Genomic DNA, 18669 nt, shown 5'->3' on the forward strand with positions numbered 1-18669 from the left:
ACAATTTCATCTGTGTTCAAAGTGCTGCAAATTTCACTGTCCTTATGTTTGACTTTATATTCTTTTTTAATAAATCTGTGTTCTATGTTTAATACTTTTATTGCATATGGTGCTACAGTAATTTAGTTGTGTATTATTCTTTTATTAAAGACGTGAGGAAGCATTTGAACTTTAACAATGTGTTTAAATACAATTTGCAGGGAGAGCACTTGTTGCCAAGGTAACGGATCTACCAAAGGAGACCAGAGAAACAACAATGAACCCACTCAGCTCGTTGTATTTATTAAATCGTGTGATCATAAAAAAAATGAGGGTCAAACTCTCCTCGGGACAAGAGGTCAGTCTCTCCCTCTTCAAGTTTTCTAAACATGTGGGATTTCTCTCGGTGGAGCAGTTCAGGTTCACGCAGACTGAAACAACGAGTCCAGCTCGTGAGATGAAGCGAATGTCCATCACCCCATTTCACAGCGAAATACAGCGGAAGCTATTTTTAGTCCCAACAACAACACAATGAACAAAAGAGTGGGGAATTAAACTCTCACGGCAGAAAACTATCCTCAAGGTTTCAGGTCAAAATTACTGAAAAGACAAATCCATTGCAAACTTACACACTGCACTGTGGTAGAGAGACAATCGGTTTTCATGGTGATACATTCAACATATTTGTTAGACTTCAAGGACACACACACACACACACACTCAAAACACTTTGTTCACAGGCAAACTTCACAGGGCGTCTTTAATGTTAGAAACACACACCCGTGCCGACTGCCCTCTGCTGTCTCTCATTCTCTGAACATCGGCAGAATTCCAGCGACCTTGGAACATGTGGGACCCTGAATGTGCAGTGTTTCATGAAAAGGCTTAACTCCGAGGATCAGAGGGGTTCAATCAAAAAAAAAAACTTTACTATCTGTGCAAGAACAGAGGTTAGAGCAGAATACGACTGATGTTAGAAAACACAACAAGACGCGGACACGGCAATTGGAACACGGCAGAGAAGGTCTGAAGAAGACTGAAGTGGTTTTGTTTATTAGTTCTGGAGAAATTGGTTAGAAGAGAAGAAGGAAGAAGAGCAGGTTCACCAGGTTTGTGGGGCATTTTGAAGTTTGAATTTTTTCAGTCCGCCGGTTGGTTACAGCTATTTTGCATTCAAATTACATGAACAAGGCCTATAAGTAAAAAATCCATGTTTTAAATGAAATACTTTTTAGACCCAAATCCTCCCTAACTGACTCTGGGTATTGGGCAGGTTTTGATTGGTCATTGTGTGACACAGCGCTGGAAAAGAGTGGAGCCTTCTAGGAAGAATTCCTATTAACCTCAAAGTGCTGCTCACACCAGAGGCTGTGCTGCACACACACACACACACACACACACACACACACACACACACACACACACACACACACACACACACACACACACACACACACACACACACACACACACACACACACACACACACACACACACACACACACACACACGCCACTGCCTGCATGCACCTAAACACACTTTTCCACCTTCTACTGAAAATAAGCCATTTAAAGTCAGGTTTAGGCAGAAGAGGTGGCTGCATGTAGACATTGTGCATAACAGGCAGTTTTGTGTATAAAAGTATATCTAGTAAAAACTATGTTCATATTCTAAACAGGCTGTTAAACTGTAATACTTTTTTTCTGTCTGTGACACAGACATGTCAGTTCCTCTTATGTTTGCATAAATACACACGTGTAGCGCACATACACAGACACATGGCAAAAAGTGATGTGCAATATTTCACACAGGACTGAGACAGATTGTTTATGTGTTAACATTTCGTGATGTGTATAGTTGTGGTTTGTTCAAGCAGTGTTTCCCACTTATTATCTACACTGTGGCGCCATATTCCAATTTGTCACTTTCATTATGAACCAAAGATGTTTTTTGACACTAACTCAGAATGAAAAGACATCTCCAACTTGCTGTTTTTCTCCGTTGCAGCATTTTTTGGCTATCTGCTATTTACTCACACACTCGTGCTATTGTCCATAAACTTGTTTCCATCCACACACAGAGAGTCAGACCTCATAGTGTCAGGCTGCAGTTGTGCGCATAGCCGCAAGTGGAACTCAGTGCAGTTCTCTCTTTCACGTGAGTCCTCGTCTTTCACTTGTTTTGCACCTTTAAAATGATGTTGCATCTGAAACTCGGCAGTAACTTTATCTCAGCTCAGCAGGAAACGTGGGGCTTCAAACCTATTGGCCACAGGGGTTGTTGAATTCAGGGTTCAGCAGGAACTTTAACTATCTACCTGACCTTTGTAAAGAGAACAGATGGCCCCTGGGACCTCAGAGGTGTCATTATATACAGTGGTAGTTAGCTATAACTGATGTAGTAAAGTTTCCTTCACGATAGCCATGAGAGAGGAGTGTTCAGGCTCAAAGTCTTCACCAGCTCAGTGTCCCTAAAGGTTACATCCGTTTTTTTGATGATTCTGCATGACACAGGTTACAGCTAGTGTCAGTAGAGGAACCAGTGAGGCCTCAGTGTAGCAGGAAGGGAAGTGAGGGGGGGTAGATGAGGGAGCAGCATGTCAAGACGTTCATGCAGACGTGGAAAATATTTGAAATCTTTGACCTTAACCCGGTACAGTAGTTTTCTAACTTTTTTTCGTATGTTCTCCTCTATAAAAGCTCTGTCAGATGCTATCAGATCTCTCTCTATTAGAAAACTTATGACTAATTCATTTTCATGAGGAGTTTAACATCTAAAGACTGAAGCTAATCTGCTCCATCAGGACTGCGGGAATGTGGTTTCATCATTGTTGATTTACAGTCGCCCCCGCGGAAAACAAGACACCACAAAACTGTCATCAGGTTTTTGATTCAACTGTTGCCAGATCCTGATTAGTGATGCACTGATGTGACTCTTTCTGTTCCTTGGGCATCGGACGATAACAAGAACTGATCAAATACCAGAGTTTAACAATCTGCACGCCACAGTGGGGAGGACACTGGGATCATTATCTGTTTGTAAGCCAAGGGTCTCCTTAAACAAAATATAACATATACACCGAATTGTTATTTATCATTATAACAATATACTACAATCAAATATTCTCTTAACTGCTGACCCTTTGTTTTTATCTCCCTTCATGTTGAGTCAGCTCTCCTTAATGTACAGGTCATATCAGTGCATCTCTAATCTCAAATGATTGGAAACGTGTGATATCTTCTTCTTCCAGCCCGAGACGAGCTGAGAGGAAAAACACACAAACACACACACACGTCTTTCAAGTGGAATGAATAAAGCCATTTTGACTTTTGGCACGAGTGTGTCTCCCCCGTAGGAACCCATCACTCAGCTGACTGGGAAAATATATAAAAAGAAAAAAGAGACCGCAGACTGTGGCCACTCGCCGGGCTGTAATAACCACGACCGGTCCGGATGAAACGATTGGCCGGTGCACCTGTCTGTCACTAACCGACCGTGTGACATACGCCGCTGGAGCAGGGGAGATAGTGAGAAGTTAGGGAGTGAGTCACGGGGAAAAAAGTTGGCTTCTGGCATTTGTCAGTCAGTGCACATCCGTGTGTTTTGGGGCTGTAGCTTTGATGAGAGGCCCAATGGGAGGGGGTGGGTTTTTTCAAAGTGTGGCCTGCTCTTGCTAGCTTTTCCAGGATTGCCAACCCCAGCTTTAACTACGATACAGGTGCCACGTGTAGATAAGATAGAAACCAGAAAGTTTTTATATTGATGACCTTTGCTGTCCTGTAACATCTTCTCGTGCCACATGTGAAACGTACCAAACGTTCATCACACTTCCTGCGTCTGAGTCACCGGGATGTATTTCAGCGTAGCGGCGCTCTGCTAATGTCCTGATGACTCTCGCTCAGCTCAGCTCCTGCTCCACAGATGATAACCCTGAGCTGTGATTCTCAACTCGTCAGACAAACATATGGTGCCTGTCGTCAGTCCGTGCTCAGGCGACACGCTCACGACACAACAGTGATTAAAACATGTCATCAACATTTTTAACAACGTGTCAATTAAACTCTCTGCCACTGTCCCGCTTAATGGCTTCCTGAGAATTATACCGTTCACTTTGTGAACTCAGTTGGAAAATGCTATGTGAGCACTTGCTTTAGCTTAACTCTCTCCTTGGGGGGAAATAGACCACTCGGTTGGTTTCGCTTTGCTAAGCTGATGCTTAACTGCTCCTCACTGCGCTGGGCGAGCATTTGATGTGATAGAGAAGTGGTACCATGTTGTGCTAATCAACTTCCACTGGCTTTGCACCACTGGGAGCTCTTCCCGCTATCGGACGCTCAATCAGAACTTCCTTATCTGTCGGGTGCATGAAGGTAATAAAGACTGGAATGAACTGGAATAGGAAAATGTGCTTTGTCTTTGTCGTCTGACACATGCACCGGAGAAGTCAACAATGGGCTAAAAAAGAAGCCACTTTGTGTGTCGCCACAAACCTAAACCTGCGCGATGTAATATATATATATGATATGCACACGTCTTTACAAGATGCCTTTCCTTGGGGACAAAAACTCGGAGGGAACGGTATCAAATTATGTTTGTCTCTGCCTCAATGGCGTCACTTAGCACAGGGAGATTGTTCTCTCGGCAGTGGCAACATGGGGCTGCTTGTTTTTTTTATTTGTTTTTTTTCGACACTGATCTGCTTATAAGGGGAGTGGAGAGTTAAAGTTACATTATGAACACTACATCGAGATTCTCTTTCACCAAGTTTACCCCCAGAGATTTTATGATATCTCTCATCCCAGCAAGGGAAACAAGTACGGGCCCTGGCGAGCTGACATATATCCATTACACCGTGTACTGTTGCCGCTAATGGGATTTTGGAAGATGGAAATAGAAAGTAGGATGGAGAGAGGGAGAGGGGGAAAGAGAGAGAACAATAAGCGGGGAGAAGAGAGGATTGCTTTGTTGCAGTTTGTGAACAGCTTGTGTAAAACAGTTTTGACACATCCTCCTTACTTTTATTAGTCGCTCCCATCACTGGCATTCAAGCTATTTCAACATGCTCCAGTGCTGCACTCATTTTAAGTTAGCTTAGCCGAGAGTATCAGCTACACGGCTGAGTGGTGTCGAGAGGAGCGAGGAGTCGCTTCAGAAGTCGCCGCCTGCCGTGTACTTCTTCCACATGAAATGTTAGCGTGCAACACTTGGATTATATAAGAAAACTCCCACACAGCAGCCTCACAGGTTTAACTTGCAGACCAACAACAGGCATTTGTTGCACCTCCTTAAAAACAGCTCTTTGTGATAGTCACGATTCCATTACTGCATTTTAACAGCATTTAGAATAAATATTTTGTTTTAATCCCCCAATGTAAATTAGATTTACATTGAACAAGAGTTATTTGACAAAAATAACTTTCATACTGTTTAATTGTAATAGAGTTATTTAATATCAATCTGTTACATAAAGTCGGATACGTATCATCATATATACTATAGAGCAACATGTGTCAGAACATGTTGCATCTTTTTATTACCAGAAAACAAGGGGTTTGTCTCTGTGTTATCAGGTTTATGAAAAAACTACAAAACCAAGAATGTGGTGTGGGCCAACTCATTAATTCTCATTAACAGAATCAATTTAGCAATTAAGGGAGAAACCAGCACCACCGTGTGTTAGTCCACAAGAACATCCGGAAGTGCACACAGCTCAGGGAACTTCACCGACTTTTCGAGCGCTACCTGAAGTTGACCAGTGGCCAGTTTGGTAAACACCTATTCGCATCTCTCCATACTCTTTGTCTGTATTCTCTAATCTCCATAGACTATTGCACCTAGGTGAAGGTATGCGTTCTACTGAGTGCCAATGTAGTTTTATTTATTGTTTTCTTTGTTTTTAACGAGGTGACATAAATTCCCTCCATTTCAATATTTTAATCTATTCAGAATATTAATTTGGACCAGATTAACTCAAATGAAGGTGGTTTATTCTTTGCTTTGTTATTTGGTCTTAAAAGGCCTCGTATACCCAGGATTTTAAAGGTGTCCCTTGTGTTTTGGACGTAAGTGACATTGTGATTTAATTCATTTTATTTCTCTTTCATTATCATTCTTCTTACCGGTCTGCTGGTTCATAAATAAAATCTTTAGAAATAACAGTTTTCAAAAAGAGCATTTCTTCACGGTTCAATAGTTGCATACTGCCGGGCATGAAGTGGATATCTGTGTGCAACACGAGACAGGGAGCAGCGCACATAGAACCACTCTCATGGTCTGTTTGTCAGAGGACAGCACCACACTGACATCCTTGTCTGAATCCGAACTTCTCTAAAGCATACTGCTTGTTATAGGAAAGAAAGGGCTCTTTATCTCTCCTGCGTTCAAAAAGATACACAAATCCATATCACACACGCACTGGCTCGGACTGTCACATGTCTCGTATACAGGGCCTCACACACAAAACCCACAAGCGAGCAATTCAGAGCGAGGCCGGACATTTCATGTGACTCTGCGTGGCCCCGCCGACTGGCACACAGACACCGCCACTGTTGCTGCAGTAACATTTCCACCTCAGTCTCCACATGTTCCCTCTGCTCAGCTGTGCCCATTCAAGGGTCTTTTAATGGACTTCTGCTGGCTGCCTGTCAGCGGCGGTAACTGAGTCAGCGGCTGCTCAAACGGAGCCAGCAATTCCGTCTTGGCTTTTTCCAGCGACTCGCGTAGGCCTTTAAAAAAAAAGCAGCAGCCTGTGGATTCACACGTTGTTCACAACATCACACACTAATTGGCCGATTCCTTTGTGGGTGTAAAATGCTTTTTATAAAGTAGATGCTCCTTCGCTTGGATTTTTTATCACAGGATTCAACATTTAACATGGGCCAAATCAAATAACACGTTCTGATGAAATATAAACCATAGAAATAAGTGTTGGATGTGTGTAGAACATGTCACAGACTGCGATTACTAAATGAAGTTACATAATTAGGAAAAAGTTACAGCAACACTTTGTCGTGTTTGAGCTAAAATAACAGCTTCAAAATCATTTTTAATGGTACACAAACTTATAATAGCGGAGAACGGTCTGTTATTGCCACAGCGTCCCCTGGAGGCCCGGAACTGTACTGCGTTATTCTGGTGTACTGGGCTGGTACATTACAACCAGAGCGGCTGCAACTTGTATTTACGACAGCAAATTCCACATCCCACCTGTAGGGGGAGCCTGAGTTTAGCTAGGTTTGCCGTCTTTCTTGGGTGTAACAAGTGAAGTGGGGGGGACAACACGTTTTCTGGTCTTAATCAAAGCCGTCACAGATTCTGCTCAGTCAATGAGATGGAAACGTTAATGGCGTGAGGATCCTATTTCCACTAATATCTATAGAACCGTTCCCGAAGCTTTTTTACGACCAGGAATCTTTGCGAGCGCACGCTGCATATATAGAACCACTGGTCTCCACCACAACGCTAATGAAGTGCTTGACCTTTTCCGACTGAAGACGCCCACTCAGCAGCTTAAACACCGAACTATATCAGCAAACAGTAATCCCAATTATGGGAGATAATTACACAGAGTGCTCCCTCTTTGCAGCCGGTGGTGGGACGAGAACAATAGTCGATGTCATCGAGGGAGAGGGTGCAGAACAAAGGGAGCGAGGTGTTTGTCAAAAAAGAAAAAAGGGCATTTCCTACATTTTCAGGATAATCTACAACGAGCCACGACACTGTTGGAAATATTACAAGATATAACAAGTGTGAAACTAATCACTGCTTCACATGGAGACGAGGGGGTTTGCCTCTGTGGAGCATTTCATTTCTTATTACAGCAAAGTTATTATCCCACATGTACCAATGGCCACGTGCCGACGATTTAAAAAGACAGAGTTCATTCTTATTTTGAAGCGGTGAAGACAGACGAGAATCAGCCGTCGGTCGCCATTTGGACCACGACCACACCACAGCTGAAACTGAAACCCGGCAGTAACTGTTGTTCAGGTCACTTTGGTTCTTCACCTGTTGATTGTCGCTGTGCGGCACATCTATCAGGCCAGGACGCGCAGCCACTGTTACACCACGAAGCTAATTGTGTTTACATTCCGTCATTCACTCGGTAATATGCGGCGACAAATGGGAAAGATTCCCCTGGATATGATGACAAAACACAAATTTGTGTGTTGACTCAAATAACACACTATTGAGTAGAAAGCAGACAATGCAATCATCGTATAGACGAAGTAATTATGTTGACGGCCTTTCTTTCTTCTTTCACCCGAATGGAAAGCGACAATTTGTGGCGAGATGAATGTTCGGAAATATGCTCCGCGATGTAACAATAAATGAAAACTGAACCATTCTTCATTGATGCTTAACGGCATCTATCAGCATCAAGAGGAGGAAATACAAGCAACCAAGCTGAACAAGTGGATACATGCACCCATCACTTCACCTGTTATCTTTTTTTACTGTAAATTCTGCTATTATACTACATCTGCTAGTATTTCTACAGCTCTTCTACATCCTATCTACCCTGTGCCCTTTTGACTGCATACTCTGTTGTGTTCTTATGTCACTTGAGTACTCTACATGTTGTGTACTTATATGCTTTGTCTACTAATATGTTCACACCGGGGATTAGAGAGAAACTGCATCTAAGTACCATCTATGTACATATGACAATAAAGTTGAATTTGACCTTGAAATTGGGATAATTATGGATATTGTTTCATGGCCTAGACCTATATGGATGTGCCTGTATGGTGGACAATATTAAAATTTGTAACTGAGTTAGAGGAAAAATCAATCGAGACCTGGATTGAGTGACCAAGCAACATTGCCATCCCATAAAGCCGTGCTGCTACCATGGCTACATGTATCTTGTAGCTGCAGATTTTCTTTGTATTTTTGATTTATTTGATTATAACAAACTAGTCAGTTAAACCGTTTTTTGTGAATACAAGCGATGCAGTGACTAATTGAACCTCCTCTGCTGTTTATGAATACAAAGCAGTCAGCACAGAATTTCTAAATTTATTCTTTGAATGTAGAAATGACTCATAAAGCACTTGATACAAATGACATGTAGGTTCACTGGGCCCTTTAATTCAGGTTCTCTTTCAAATGCTCTTTTTTACGGAAGATAAGAGGAAAAAATAATCGACACGTACCAGAAAAAAAATAAAAGAAACGGCCGTCAAGACGATGTGTGACTCAGTCATTTGATTGTTCTGCTTTGCTGAACGTGCCTCGTGGCAACAGTGTTACAGTAACTACCTATGACAGTGTGGCACAAGCAGAATTATTAACATTTTATGCCTTCTGACATTATTTAAGCGTCACATAATGAAAGGTCACAGCTGTCGCACCTTCTCTTACCTTCCGCTCAACACATTGGTTTTAAATAAGTGTGTAATTAACTCGTTTAACGCTCGTCGTTGCCGTGCTCGATGTTTTTGTGAGGAGCTTCTGCAGCAATGATGAAATCTTTCTGTATTCAGTGAAAAGACGTGTCACTGTAATGTAGTGGCGCTTGTTACATTAAACTTTGGGAAATTACATCAGTCTGTCACCTCCAGAGGTTTTTTCATCATACCTTTTCTGTAATTCCTTTGAAATAATGCATCACTCAGTAATTACTGAATCTCACCTACTGGAGGCATTTGCATAAACTGAACTGTGCCCGTTGTGTACACAGAACAAAGAAATGAAGGGAACACATCAGATCTTGATGGACAAATGATCCATCTTTCCAAGATCTTTCCTGATGTTCATTGTATAATTTGTGGGGAACAAAATGACGTAACAACGGTCAATGGAACCAACATCATCAACCCATTGAGGGCTGAATTCAAAACCACAGCAACCATCAAAGTAAAAGGAGGAACCCAGGACCCACTGCACCAGCGTAGGGTCTGATAATCGCTCTGATGATTTCATCCCGGTACCTAACAGCAGTCAGGGAACCTGGAGGTCTGTGCCACCCCACAAGGACATGCCTCCTCAGACCATCACTGTCCAAGCACCAAACTGGTCATGCTGGTTGATGTTACAGCTTCTCCAGACTCGTTCACGCCTGTCACATGTGCTCATCGTGAACCTGCTCTCATCTGTGAACGGGGAGCCGGTGGCGGACCTGCCAATTCAGGTGTTCTCCTGCGAATGCCAAGTCTGTTTCTGACAGTTTGGTCAGAAACATGCACACCAGTCGCCTGCTGGAGGTCAACTTGTTGGGATCTGGCGGTGCTCCTCCTGTTCCTCCTCACACAAAGGAGCAGATACCCGTCCTGCTGCTGGGGCGATGCTCTTCTACGCTCCTGTCCAGCTCTCCTCGTGTAACGTCCGGTCTCCTGGTATCTCCTCTGTGTTCTTGAGACTGAACCTTCTTGCGACCGCACGTATGGATGTGCCGTCTTGGAGGAGCTGGACTACCTGTGCAACCTGAGCACAGGGCTGCAGGTACCGGCTCATGCTACCAGTAGTGACAAGGACACCAGCAGAACACAGAACTAGAGAAGAATCAGTCACTTGTCCCAAACGGACAGATTGATATCCCTGAAGTTTAACTGACTTGGTGACGATTAAGTGTAAAGCAGCCTTTAGCTCCACATATTCCTCGTATCCAGAAAAGGTGCATGTTGCCTCAACTGTTAGTAAATCTAGTCTCAGTATCTCATCTTTACTGAGGTCTGTGTAATGTGCCGAGCTGCAGAGGTGTGTCACCATCAGTGCTCTTGTGTGTCTGTGTGTGTTAGTGGATATATATATCAGTGTAGGCAGCGGCGCAGTGTAAATACACACCAGCAGGACAGGCCCCCTCTGACATAATAAGTACTTCAGACTGTTGCTTGCAGGCATCTCTGCGCAGGAAACACTCGTTCTGGTAGTTCTGATTGTTGGAGCCACACACCGGGGCATAGTCGTTGTTGCACTGCAGAGAAGGGGGGGGGGGGGGAGACAAACACAGAAGCAGGTGAGAAAAGGAGCACAACAACACTGGAAGTCATTCACTTGGTAGGTTAAGTACTTACTACACAAGCAGTAAATCATGTGCTGCATATGAAGGGTCAACTCCATTTCATTGATAGTTTTTTTGGCAAACAAATGTGAAGGACTGATTTTGTCATCGTACGGATTTTTCTCCACTCAGTCTTTTCCACTGGTTTTGGACATTTGAAGTGGAAAATCAAAATGAAAATCAAGAAAATAGATGATATGACAATACCTATTTAAAAAGCATCCATTTGCTTTTTTTTGATTTGGAGATATCTTATAACTTTGTTGGAGTGTGTTTAATGATATTAATGATATAAAAAAATTGGACCTTTAGAATCCACACAAGGTGCGGATTTGTTTAATTCTTTAATTCTAAAGAGAGAATATCTACCGTCGCACAATGTGATAAAAAAATCTCAGTTAATGAAACAGCGGCAGAGAAATGATTCCTGTTCACAACATAAGCTGCTTAACATCGTTTCTGACTGTGAAAAATGTGTTTCATTCTTTTGGAGCAGAACTTTGATGATGCAGTTAGAGGAAAGAAAAAAGTTTTGGGCTGTAACTTACATTAAAACTGATTAAAGATTAAAGGATCAGATATTAATATGTGTGGGGAAACAAGATAAGAAAGGAATCCCCCAAAAGAGTCGGACAAGTACAAACACACAGTAATCAAATCATTGTGGGAATTCTAGAGACAGGACACTAAACTGTACTAAAACAGACTGAACATTTGGCATTTTAACATGTTTATAAAATAGTTTGGAGATGTTCACGTACAGCTTGTAACTGTTGAATAAAAACACCCTCACAAACAGCTGAAAATGTCACTTTCAAAAGATGCAGAAAAAAAAAAAACATCGCACACTCCGCTTCACGCTCCGAGTGAGGAGATCACTCATGTGAACATCACTTCTGGCAGAGTTGGAGCTGTTTGGGTTATTTCACATGATTTTCTTCTTTCGCTGGTTTAAAGTGGGAAGAGCTCGACTGGAAGTGGTTCACATATTCTCCACTGATGTATTTGAATCACAATCTGGTCAGAAATACGATGGAGTGATAAGCAGACAGCTGTGATGACGCACACACTCTCCGAGTCTTGAACCCTTGATAGAAAATGCCCACAGGGTGTTTTTCAGCTTTGCTCTGCTTATAGAGAAGATGAATGACATTTACAAGAATTTGCCAAAAAAGCTTCGCAACAACACAGTCTCTAATAAAATGAGTCATATTCCAACTACATATATCTTCTGAAAAAAAAAAAAAAAGAAAAAGTCCAGCATCTGCTGTTGCTCACCTCCGTCGTTGCTCCATTGGAGCAGTACGAGGTTAAGTGACTTGCTCAAGGGCACTGAGCAAAATAGCTGCGGAGGTGCGGGAGAACATTACTCATTCATTTCCCCACATGGTTTGTTGGCTACCAAGCAACCCTAGATTTTTCCGATGACTGATGACACTTCAGTGCCGAGTCTCGGTTTTCTCTCTTTTTTGGGGGTGAGGGCAGCGGAGGATAGATATTCATTTGATTTCATATTGATTTGCCTGCCGACACTGCGGGAATAACAAATGTAATTATTCAATTGAGAAAAAAAATCTCCCTCTATTCCCTGGAAAGGAGGGACGGCGTTCAAAGGTTTCACAAAAAAATTGTTGCTCTGTCGCCGCAGCCCCAAACCTGATTAAATTTAAAAAGAGCTGAAAACTGGGGGACGTGTGAAAATGTGTTTTTTGCTGGGTGGGACATCACAAGGACAACGGGCTGGCTCCAGTGTCCCCGCAGGACCGAGGGCTGGGAGCTCGTTGGCTTTGTCTCCACCTCTGTTACGCTGTACGTCTCTAATGGACTGAACTGGAATCTGTTCTCTCCGAGCAAAAGCACCTGCCTCGCACAACTCTACGTGGTTCTCACTAATGGACGTGTACGTAGACAAGCATTAACACGTGTGTCTGTGTGTGTGTGTGTGTGTGTTTGTGTGTGTGTGTGTGTTTATGGACACGACACTCAATCTACAACAGCATTTTTAACTTGTGAGGCATTTACACAATTATTACATATAAACTTATTATAAAAATGAACCATAAACCATAAAGTCTGCTTTGTCCTCTCGCTGTTCTCAGCCATTCAACACACACTAATCCCATCTAATGCACCAAATGTGTTATACATATGAAACAGTGGGGTCGGGATCGCTGCCAATCAAACACACATGTTGTCACTGTTTTCATTCATCCATAACTGGAGCTGGCTGTTGGAGAACTAAAGAACTGGAGCTGCTCGATTCTGACTTCTTAACAAGTAACGTGTGGTTGAATGCGTGTACTCACTACTTTCAGCTGCAGTTTTACTTAATGTCTTCCTCTTCACATGTAGCTGTGACTGGGAAAGGATTATTGATTAGCGCAAAATGAGCCAGGGCCAGATCCGCTGATCCGGTCCAGCAGATTGTGTTGAAACAAGAAAGCTGCTCTGAATGGTAGCATGGGAAAGATGAGTAAACATGCCCTGGACAGGCTCAACACAGGCTCACCACTGATTCAAATAGAATGTAAATTTCCCAAGTCACAGCCTCTAAGGGCTTCAAACTCAAGACTAGCCAACAAGACTATTAAGGCTAATGTTCAGCAACCAGTGTCAGGCCGTACAGGCAGGCTACATTTTAGTTGTCAAGTTGTTAGAATTGTTTTTTTCACATTGTATAGGCTTCACATCTTTACAAGTGAGAGAAGGTAATATCACGCTAGGCCAACGACAATCATACATAAGCATTCAAATTTGTCAGAGCCATTGGAGACCCCCGGACAAAATGAAAAGAAATTTATTTGACAACCCTCAACTTCAAGTAAGTGCTTCAATGCAAGTTCGGTTTCTTTTACAGCTCTACCAAGACCAACTGTACTCATATATACTGATGTACTGTCTAGAATGGGAGCCCAATTTAAACTGTCCTGTCAGGTGACGTCTTGAATATAGATCCAAAAGGTGTAACAAAAACACCAAGTACATTTTGATATATTGAGTCGCTCTTAGCAGTAAGGCCTCGATCCATTGCAGAGTTCGTTTTAACAAATAAACACTTTCACTGACTTCTTCATCCAAAGCCTGCACGTACACCTGCATGGCACCTACATGGCTTTATTAAAGAACTGTGCAGGGGATCACAGGCAGCTGCAGGGAACCAAAGAACCGACCAGACTGTGTTCATCGCCGATTCTGGACCAGATGTTGGCTCAGAGTGTTATTGTTTGGCAACGGCAAGGAGGACAAAGAAGAAGAGATTTAGAGAAACAGTCCTGTCGCCCACATGTTGAGAGTGTGGACCGGAGAGAGTGTTAAGAATAGGACTTGACTACGAACACAACCCGTTCATACACAGAATTGAGTTTTCAAATGAAGCTGGTGATGTGTGATACGCACACACTGGTCTGAGAAGTGCAAAAAGTAACAACGCCATCGATTCATGGGCCCGGGAGCGTCACAACAATGGAGTGTGAACATTGTTTATAAAGTAGCTGGGGGGGGGGGGGGACGTCAGAATACAAACAAAAAGAGTAGGAGGAGGAGAAGAGGAGGGAAAGAGAAACTGTGCACTGGCTCTTGATCAAAGCGACTGAGATGCAGGAAGGAGGGAGGCTGCGGCGAAGACGAGAGGCAAAAAACCATGAGTGAAATTGGGCTAAGGGAGAGAAGTCAGTGGAAATAGATGAGAGTGAGACAGCAGGAGACTGACGGGTAATGAAAGTAAAGGAAAATACAGAAGTGAGATGCAGACGGCCAGAGAGAGAGAGAAGGAGAGAGAGAGAGAGAAGGAGCGAGAGAGAGGGAGAAAGAGAGGAAGAGAGAGTCGAAGCCCTGGCTCAACAAACTTGGCACGATAAAAAAGAACCACAGCGCCTGAAGAAAACCGAGGCACACAGGGGGAAGAAAAAGAACATCATAAAATAAAAAAAGAATAAAAAAGAAAGAGAGGAAGAAATGGGGACACAGAAAGAGAGCGGGAGAGGGTATAGAAAATCCCCTCAAAGGAGAGTGGGGGGGGGGGAGAATTGAAAAAATGGCAACTCCACAAAGGCGCTTGGAATAGCTGACTGCGGGGCCTGTGCTTTTTTCCCATTCTCTATATCCTTCCCCTCTGTCTCCCGCCTTCACTCTCTCCCCCCCATCTGGCTCAGGCTCGTTCTTAACCTGGGGACTCTCCCTTTATGCCAGCCGTGATGCAACTGAGGAGAAAGCTACCCGGCGTGCAGCAGCCCTGGGGGGGGGGGGGGGGTTTTAAGAGCGCCCTTCTTTTTCCCGCAAAAAAAAAAAAACCTCCCCGGCCCCATCTCTTGATCTCCCACCACTGTTTGAATTTCACCCCTGCAGACAGGAGAAGGTGGAGGAGGATTTAAAACTCGCATCGTCCTAAGAGGAGGTGCAGAAAATAAGGCCGCAGCTGTTTTGAGACAAGTTATAGTCTCCCCCAGAAACCCCTGGTGTCTTATGGGCCCTCTTAACGCACGCTGGGTGCAGCGCTTTTATGTTTCAGGCGAGGCAGTGTAGGCGAGCCTCAGACAGGTACGGGACGGAAATAGACTGCCGATCATAAAATGAAGACAGTCAGGAAGACATGAAAGATTGCACGTCTTTATCCTGACTGAATCTCTCCACTGATCTTCAACCAAGCTTGTTGAAAAATAAAGCAAAAAAAAAAAAAAAAAAAACACTGACATTTATCTGCCAACTTTCTTATTTATTCTTCTGGGATTTCTCTTGACATGACAAGCGAGGAGGAGAGTGAGCTGAGGTTAAGGAATTTTCAAACTGACTTTCTTCACACAGCACGTGACCGTGATAGAGAGACAAAGGTGTTCCTGTTATAGCCTTTGTCAGGCCGCGGCAGCTTTCATCCCTCGAGTTCCTTGATAACTAAGATGTGTGCGATGTTGGCAGTTCTACACATACAGGCCCTGTCAGCTGTTGCACTTTTGGTGTGAGGCCGGCCTAGACGACCGTCAGCTAAATGCAAATGAAAGAAGACGAAAAGGTGCCAAAGAACAAATCTCAGGACGATTTGGAAGGAGATTTAAGAGGAGAGTGAGATGAAGGGAGGGCATTTTGATGAGGAGGGGTGAGTGAGACAGAAGGTGAGAAAATTTGATCCTCCACAGTTCCTCTGCAGACAGGGAAGACGGTGGCTATCGGCCTGTGCCATATGGCCCAGCCTTATGTGCCCGCTGGCTCAGGATTAACACAAGACGCAGACATTGCCCCGCACCTCTGCTGTGACCAGACCTGCGCCGTCGCGTGGCGTCTCAACCAAGAACGCAATATCAGAGGAGGTGTTGACGCTCCTGTGCAACGTACGTGATCGTGTTCTCATGTGTGACCAAAGTGGGAAAGTGGCAGGTAATACCAAAGAGGATGAATGCAGTTCAACCTAAGTGCACTCGATTGCACACTGCTGCATTGAAGCCAGTTTCTTTTCTTCTTCCGTGCAATTTCCCTGCCCACTCATTCTGTGTTTTTGTCACTGGAAGTACAGCTTCCACAAACCTCCTGTAGGGGCTGCTGTGGGTCTGCCTACCCTCATCCCTCTTCATGAGTTCTGAGAGCTCAGAGCTGGGACTGCAGCCAGGACCTGTTGTCACCCTACCTGCCTGGGATGGCTGCATCACACACACACACACACACACACACACACACACACACACACACACACACACACACACACACACACACACACACACACACACACACACACACACACACACACACACACACACACACACACACACACACACACACACACACACACGTACACACAAACATGCAAAGCAATCCACTGATGCAGTGTGAGAGCACTTTGTATGAAAAAAAGGCATTCGCACCTTACCAGGTCACATCACACAACAACCGAACAAAACAAGCACAACCATCATCATTCATTTTGTGCATCTATAGCAGAATCCAATGCTGAGCGTCCGGCATAAGTGCTGGCAGACAGGGGTGGAACAAAGACAGGTGGTGGGAGGAGGAGGAGGAGGAGGGGAACAGGCGAGTAGTGGGAATGTAGACTGAAAAAAAGAAAAAAGAAATCTGCTATAGGGAGGTGATGTGAGGTAAAGAGCAGAAGAAAGGAGGTATAGAATAGAGAGGGAGAGAGATGCAGGGAGGCTGGCAGCATGAATGGGTCGAGGTGAGAAAAAGGATGAGATTGAAAGGTTAAAAGGTGGAAGTGATGGGGAAGGAAGGATGATAGCACGACGGCATTGACAGAAACGAGGTATCACACTGCGGGGGAGCGGCGACGGATATGCACAACATAAACCAAACGAGAGGAGACTATATGTGTGGGAGGCGAAGGAGAGAAGAGATGCGGAGTAAAGGTGGTGGCGCGCATCGATGCGTGACTATGTAGGGAGGGAGTGTGGCAATTTCAGGGGTAGAGCTCTGCGAGATGTAGCAAGAGGAGCAAACACGAAAAGATATGAGCATCAATAACTGAAAAAAACAAATAACTCATCCGTCTGTCCAGTGGCGCTCCCGTCCACCCAAAACCATGCAATCTCAAAATATGGAAAAAATATCACCATGCCAACAAATAATTAGTCAAATATTGCAGACAGAACTCACACTGAGGTTGGTGTGGACTGCATCGCTGCAAAGTGAGATACACACTGGACAAAATAAGATGCCTACTGGAGCGCTACTTAAGTTTATGCTCTATTCATTGCCACTAGATGGCGCACTATAGGACAATACCAAAGGCTTCATCGACCTCACCTTCAACTTCCTCCCTTTGTGTTCTCAACGAGGTGTTGCCTGTACAAGGTGTTGGACAATGACAACTTGTGCTTAATGACTTACCCAGTGTACAGGAAACATCTGGCTAGCTGCTGCACAGCCTGGTTAAACAGAGCCATCCACAGGTTGGTGCTCCTGCAGCCCTGCACATTGGCTAGCATCCAGTATCGGGGCTAGTACTGTTAGCATGGCCATGCTGTGCAATTTGTAAAAAAATAAAGCGAAGCTGTGGTGTCTCCGAGGCCTTGTCTACACTACTGCAGATTGTTTGAAGGGACATGTTCCCCTTCGTTTTAATATTAAAGGTCGATGTCCACATCTGGAAAACTACTACGGATGGTCAAACAACCTTTCCTGAACAGTAGGTGGTGACAAAGTCTACATCAAAAACCAATCAAATCCCAGAGAAGAAGGCTGTGGTCCAAAAAGTAAACTGTGACGTAATTGTTTCCCAAAAGCTCAGTTTTACCTGTACACACAGATACATAAAATTTTTAGTTTTTTTAATTCCGCACTTGAAATGCTGAGGAAAATATTAGCATTACTGCATTTTATCCTTCTAAAGACTGTAGGTTTTGGCTACTACATAAATGTACATAACCTTTAAATATTTAAATAAGGTTTATGTGTAAAGTGATAATTGGCACTGCAGAAAGTTTGACATCTTGAAGAACAAACTTTAAAGTGACAACGTGTGAGTGTGTGGTTGGATAAGTGATAAATGTGCAGCTGCCTGACAGCAGCATTTTCATCTGATGCAGTTTGATAACCAAGTGGAACTTTACTAACTTTGTCGGTCCTGAACTGTCATGTGCTTTACTGCCTTGGCTTCATTCTGACAACAGTGGGGCTTACACTCAAATCTCAATGCAATATAGTAGTATTGATAAACAGTAAAACACGCAGTGTGTGGAGCCGTT

At 43.7% G+C, this 18669-nt stretch overlaps 1 protein-coding gene across 2 annotated transcripts in view; it reads right to left on the minus strand.

The window, feature by feature from the left end:
• Positions 1–18669, minus strand: part of tmeff2a (transmembrane protein with EGF-like and two follistatin-like domains 2a) — a 101732-nt gene that overhangs the window by 51072 nt on the left and 31991 nt on the right. For both annotated transcript variants that reach the window (XM_034575027.1, XM_034575028.1), the window contains exon 3: positions 10768–10897. In XM_034575027.1, coding sequence (XP_034430918.1) covers positions 10768–10897 — 130 coding nt within the window. The remainder of the gene's footprint in view (positions 1–10767; positions 10898–18669) is intronic.

The sequence above is a fragment of the Hippoglossus hippoglossus genome, chromosome 21 (genome assembly GCF_009819705.1).
Source record: "Hippoglossus hippoglossus isolate fHipHip1 chromosome 21, fHipHip1.pri, whole genome shotgun sequence".
Taxonomy (NCBI): domain Eukaryota; kingdom Metazoa; phylum Chordata; class Actinopteri; order Pleuronectiformes; family Pleuronectidae; genus Hippoglossus; species Hippoglossus hippoglossus.